Here is a 5,679-nt window from a genome sequence, read left to right on the forward strand (position 1 = left end):
TTAGTGCAGTAAATGCAGTTGTGTGATCCTTGAAGCTGTTGAAAAAAGGGAAATGCTAAAAGAAAAGAATGACCAGTTTGTTATTCCTTGATGTCATTAGAGTAGCATTTCATTTGTCTTCACTGTTCTGGCATCTTTTAAAATGTTTTAATATTGAAGCATTTAAGATAGGCACTTTGTTCCTGTTGATACCGTGGAGTTAAGTCATAAAATATAGGAATCTTACAAATCACACCCTCAGTCAATCTTCCAGTGAGTTTTATCCCTGGATCTGATATGCAAGCTTCTGTTGACTACTTGTTTTAGCTGTGTTTCCCTGAAACTCAGTTGGCACTCTGCACCTCCTGAATGGATGTTCATAGAAAAACAGACAGGTTACTTTGCAGAAAATCTGCAAAGATATACAGTAAGATGCTTGACTTTGGTCAAAGTTAATGAGCCCTTTAACTGCCTGAGAAATTCAAGATTGGACTTCAGAGTGGTAGCATCTTTCCCCTTGTATGCAAGTGGTGCTGTAAATTGTGGGGCAGTCCATGAAAGCCCTTCCTGAGATAAATCTTACCACAGAATTTAAATCTACAGAGTTGTAGGAAACATATCTTGGACACTCTGTGTGTCCAGACAAAAGGGTGAAGTGTTCCTCTCTGCTGCCTCTTCTTTTTTAGCCCAGCACATATCAAAATCTTCCCTGGAGGAAAACTGGATTTATTCTTGTTTCCTCAGTCTGACTGACCTCTGGACTACCCTTACTTTTAACTGTTTTCTACTGGTTCTGTGTGAGACCTCGTTACTTGTGGGGATTTTTTTGAAGCGAGATTTAACCCTTTCAGTCGTAACTATTCAGTCAAAAAATTCCATGTCCTTTTTTGTTGTTATTTTTTTGCAACTGGGAGGCTTGATCATGATTATTGAGTGGATATGCAAGTGTACTTACAGTGCAAAACCAGTGTTTGTTGTAAGCCAGAGAACTGCATTATTAATAGTAATATCAATTACTAATAACATGAAGTTGCACTCTATTTTTTGTTTTGTAACACCAAAACAGCAATTATTCTGTTTATTATGAACAAGCTGATATATGTACATGCAATTTCTTATGCTCCCAAACTCAGCAAGTAAATAGAAAAAAAAAGCCCTGTTGTTTTCCCAAACATTTAAAAAGCTGGAAAGAAATCATTCTTATGCAGTTATTTAATACTTTCCCCCAGATTCATGCATCTGTGAAGAACTTTGCTTATGAACTTTGAGAATATGGTAGTGTTGATGTATCGGCTTGCTCAGCTTATAAAATTCTCCAAGAGGAAAAAAAGCCAAGTTTATATTTAACAAGCTTTATCAAACCATTGAAGTTAAGTGAAAAGCACACTGATACGCTATATAAAGTACACAGAAAGGGCTTGGAAAGCTTGCAAAAAATAATTGTGCCAAATACTTTCTCCCACGATTGCCACTCAACATATTAGTTGTTGTAGCAAAAAAAAAGTGTGCACCTGGATCATATTTAGCGTCCAGAATCTCTTATGGTAACTCTAGTTTCAAATTGAATGCACATTCCTCTAATTAGGTCTGAGGACTGAAGTGGCTGGTTTAATGCACTGCAACACATTCTTCTAGAAGTTCATAAAAACAGTGTTTGGAAAGGACTTAAGGGAAATTTTTGAAGGATTTTTTTTTTTTTTTAAGCTTTAATCATAGGCAAATAGATCAACTTTTTTAGGAGAATGCTTGTATGTGTGCACAGATGTAACTCAGGTTTGTATAAAATAGCAGTGCATTAGAAATGGTATTTTAGGAAGTAAACTGTAGTAGTTTGGAAATCAAATTCATAATATTTCTTGCGGTATTTTCCATAAACAAAGGCTACGATAGACTGGGAAGAGGGTGCACAGGGCAAGCACATACTTTGAAACTGTGACCCCTGAGTATCCTACAAACCAGTGGGTTTCTTCAATGCTCTTTGCCACAGCACTCATTTGGAACCCTATAACTATCTGTGAGTCTGTGGTCTGAGCCTTTGGTCCCTAAGAAAAAAACATAAGATGCTGGGGAAGAACGGGAAGATATGGAGGTGCAGTGTGTTGTTCTGTGTTTCCCTAGATGAGAAGGGCATCCCATTGCTAGTGAGTGTGTGGGGGATCATGAGTGATGTCTGTGAGGTCCTTTGAAGTCTGAAGTCATCCTGAAGCCCAGGGAGAGGGCAGCTTGCTTCTCTGTCTGCTCCCATGGGCTGAGCTCTTTCCATCCTTGTGTCGCGTGGGTGCAGCAGATGTAAAGATACTTCAGTGTGTCTGTTCCAGACTAGCAGCTACTGTATCTACTGATGCTGTGCTCAGCACTTTTGAAGCAAATTGCCAACTTGTTCTTCACAGTATAGAAAATAAACAGTATCTTTCACCCTTAGTGCAGCCTGAGATGAGAAAAGGCAAGGTGGTAGTCCCTGGGTGTGCAGCACAGATGTGTCTCGTGTGTGGAGACTGCTGCATTCCATAGGGAGCAGCAGCCTGCAGCATGGTTGTAATGCGAGGGCTTGCATAAGGTAAAGTTTCAGTCACAGCTCTGCCCTGCCAGAAATGACAGTAAGTGACTGACAGGGTGCTGTTATTTTAGCAGACTTTGTAACTAAACACTCCCACAAAATTTGCTGTCCCAGCTGGCTGGCTGCAGTAAGTCCAAAAAATGGAATTACCAGCTTTTAGCATTCCTGAGAAAACCCACTGCAGCTGAATTTAAATGGTGCTGACAGCTGCTGTGTGTGGCACAGTGGTGGTGGTCTGGGTGCTCACAGACAGTTCATACACGTGCCTACTCCATAAGCTACTGCTCGTGGCTGTCCACAAGTGTAACAGTGTAAGAGTGTGCTTGCTGAAACGCGTCAGGACAGCCTGTGTCACCATCAATGTGCCCTAGTGCAGGTGTCACTGCCACTGTGGGATGGGCTCGTTCAACTGTCCCACCCTCATATGAGACGGAGCTCTGAGGAAAGACAGCAGTGTACTGCTGGGAGGGATTAAGGGAGAACGATGGGTTTGGAGCATTCCTGTTTGATTTCTTTGCTGCCTTAGGTAGTGGCTAGGTTTTTTTTTAGTTTATATAATTGAATACGGTATTTGTGTGTCAGTGTACTGCAGGGCAATCATTGGCTTGGGCGGTGTGGACTGTGCCCATTTGTAAGGTTTCTTTCATGTAAAATCTCAAAGTTTTCAATAACGTAAGCAAAAAATCCCAGGTGAAACAAAACAGCAAAAATACTATTACAAACAAGATATCTTTAAAAATTAACAGTCCTCTACTACCCAAGTCAGCCTTAAGTCTGGAGCTGTTTTGAGCATTAATATCCTAGACTGCAAATAGACATTATCTAAAATCTACAAAGTATTGAAAAGAACAAGAAAACAAAAGGGAGACTTAATAATTCAGAAAATTACTATTATAAGGAATTAATCAGTTTCCTACAGACTTCAAGGTTTTTAATTATTTATTTTTATTATGAAAAAATTTCAATTCAAGATCTTTAGCCTAGAAGAGTACTTTTAAAATACATTATTATTCACTTATTTTGTCCTGATTTCAAAAATCTTTTGCTTTTCTGTCTTCTGAATTTGGAGGAACTTGTGTAGAAATACTAGTACATCCTCTCCCAGTGCAAAAGAAGTTCCTTCTTACCTTTTGATTTGATTTTCTCAAAACAATAGCACTTTATTTCAGTTGTCTCAATTTTTCTTGTTCCCTCTTGCCTCAGAAGTCTATTGAGGCATTAAGATATTTTTAGCGCTGCAAAAGGAAAACGTGTCAAGTTTTTAATAGATAAGGCCCTTACAAATACCTTAGGTGTCAGAGGTGCCTATAACGTCTAAGGACATGTCTGAAACACATTACTACTGTTGTGAATTATGCACTAGACCTGCCTCTAAAAGAGGAATTTTCCAAGACAGCTCTATTCGGTGCAGTCTGTTTAGCTGACAGCTGTCCATCAGGCAAGACAACTGCGTGTTATTTCTGGAGACTTACACAGACTGGCAGAGCATCTTCAGATTTATGTGGGAGTCTTTGCAGCCACCTGACTTTGGCAGCCATTATTCCCACAAAGACCTCTTAAATTTCAGGTTGTCCTGGATCCTGAATGTCTAATAACCTCTGGGCCATGCAGCTGGGACAGATTGTGCTGGAAAGCAAAAAGTATAATTGCAGTTGAAGTCCAGCTTCCAATAGAGCTCCTCCTTCTCAACTCTCATTACAATCCTGATAATTGTTTAGGGAGCTCTACTTCTTTGCAAATGGATGGATGTACCTTCAGCTGTATTTCGAAGTTTAAGTTTCTTTTCCAAGTACTGCTGCCTCCTGTTGAGGTTCTCCCGTAAATGCCTGTGGAAAGGTTGAGCAAGGGCTTTAATGTGGCTTTATATTATTGAGAAACCACTATCTCTAAAAATACATTTGGAGAGAAATAGTGTGCTTCAAGGTTAAAGCTTTCCCCCCGTGGCTAAAAAGGAGCTTTCATTCAAAGAGCCTTTAGGAGACTTGGAATCACCTTTAAATGTTACGACATAAATCATAAATCACATAGGCATAAAGCTTATGAGTCTTCATGTCTAATATAATTAAATATATTGAAATCTTCAAGAAAAGCACAATGTCCAAAGCTGCTCTGTGGTTTTTTTTGGTTTTTTTTTTTTTTTGTAAAGATAGATGAAGTTAGTTAGTGACCTACTTCCTTATCTTATTTGTTTTTCTCACAGTTCCACGCCAGCCTGGAGTGAGCAATAATCTGTTTGAAATACTTGAAATTGAAAGAGGGATTACTGCCGATGAATTTGAAGCAAACGACGACCCAGGTAAAGACTATGTCTTGTATTCAAGGCCTAGGGTTTAGGATTTTTTGATTTCTTGGGGGTTGATATGTTTTTACATGACTCCTACATCTTAAGCCACTTGTTTAAACTATGTGTTGTAAAAAGAAAAAAACCCCAAACCACTGCCTATGTGAACCTTTATAGTTTTATTTCCTAACAAATTTAGCACAAAAATAGTCTGAACTGTTAATAAAAGTGTCTTTCTTGTTGTTTTAGTTTTTTTTTCAGATTCTTTTTCTGGGGCTTCTTCTTCTACATTTAATTTTCATATTTACTTGCTGGTGTCAGCCATACGGGAAGTTGAAAACCAAAACAATTCAAATCAATTTTGTTTGTGACCTCCTGCTCTGTTCTGCCAGGTGTGCTGGTACACAGCTGTAATTTTGATAGTGGACTGTGTGGATGGATCAAGGACAAAGATGATGACTTGCACTGGGAACCAGTGAGAGATGGGTCAGGTAAGTTATCTGTGTATGATCACATCCTGCAGTTGCAGAACCACCCAGGCTTGAGGTTCATGATGGTTCCTGCATCAGAACAAATTACACAGCTTCTGTTCCCTTTAATTCCAGAATATATTTCACACCCATACCACTTCTGTATATAAAAATCGAAATTGAGGATTCCCAACATGAAATAGCAGTTGAAAACTTGCACTTTTATCATAGCTGTTATCTTTAAATTAGGAATGTCTCTGAAGGAGTAGTAAATGTATTCAGCAAAAGTTTATCTTTCTTAAAAGAACGTGATAGAACAAAAACATGAACTAGAGTACAACTTTTATTTATGGTGAAGCAAAACTTTTTTTTCAAACTGCCATGTAAACATA

At 38.7% G+C, this 5,679-nt stretch overlaps 1 protein-coding gene across 1 annotated transcript in view; it reads left to right on the forward strand.

Annotated features, from left to right (window-relative positions):
• Window positions 1-5,308, forward strand: part of NPNT (nephronectin) — a gene marked incomplete at its 3' end in the record, with an annotated part of 47,530 nt that extends 42,222 nt beyond the window's left edge. Inside the window, exons 10-11 of the mRNA XM_027890498.1 lie at window positions 4,737-4,832; window positions 5,210-5,308. Of these exons, the coding sequence (XP_027746299.1) occupies window positions 4,737-4,832; window positions 5,210-5,308 (195 nt within the window). The remainder of the gene's footprint in view (window positions 1-4,736; window positions 4,833-5,209) is intronic.
• Window positions 5,309-5,679: the final 371 nt, after the last annotated feature.

The sequence above is a fragment of the Empidonax traillii genome, unplaced genomic scaffold, assembly GCF_003031625.1.
Source record: "Empidonax traillii isolate 1590-97213 ecotype Southwest subspecies unplaced genomic scaffold, ASM303162v1 scaffold290:size645333, whole genome shotgun sequence".
In the NCBI taxonomy this organism is placed as follows: Eukaryota; Metazoa; Chordata; class Aves; order Passeriformes; family Tyrannidae; genus Empidonax; species Empidonax traillii.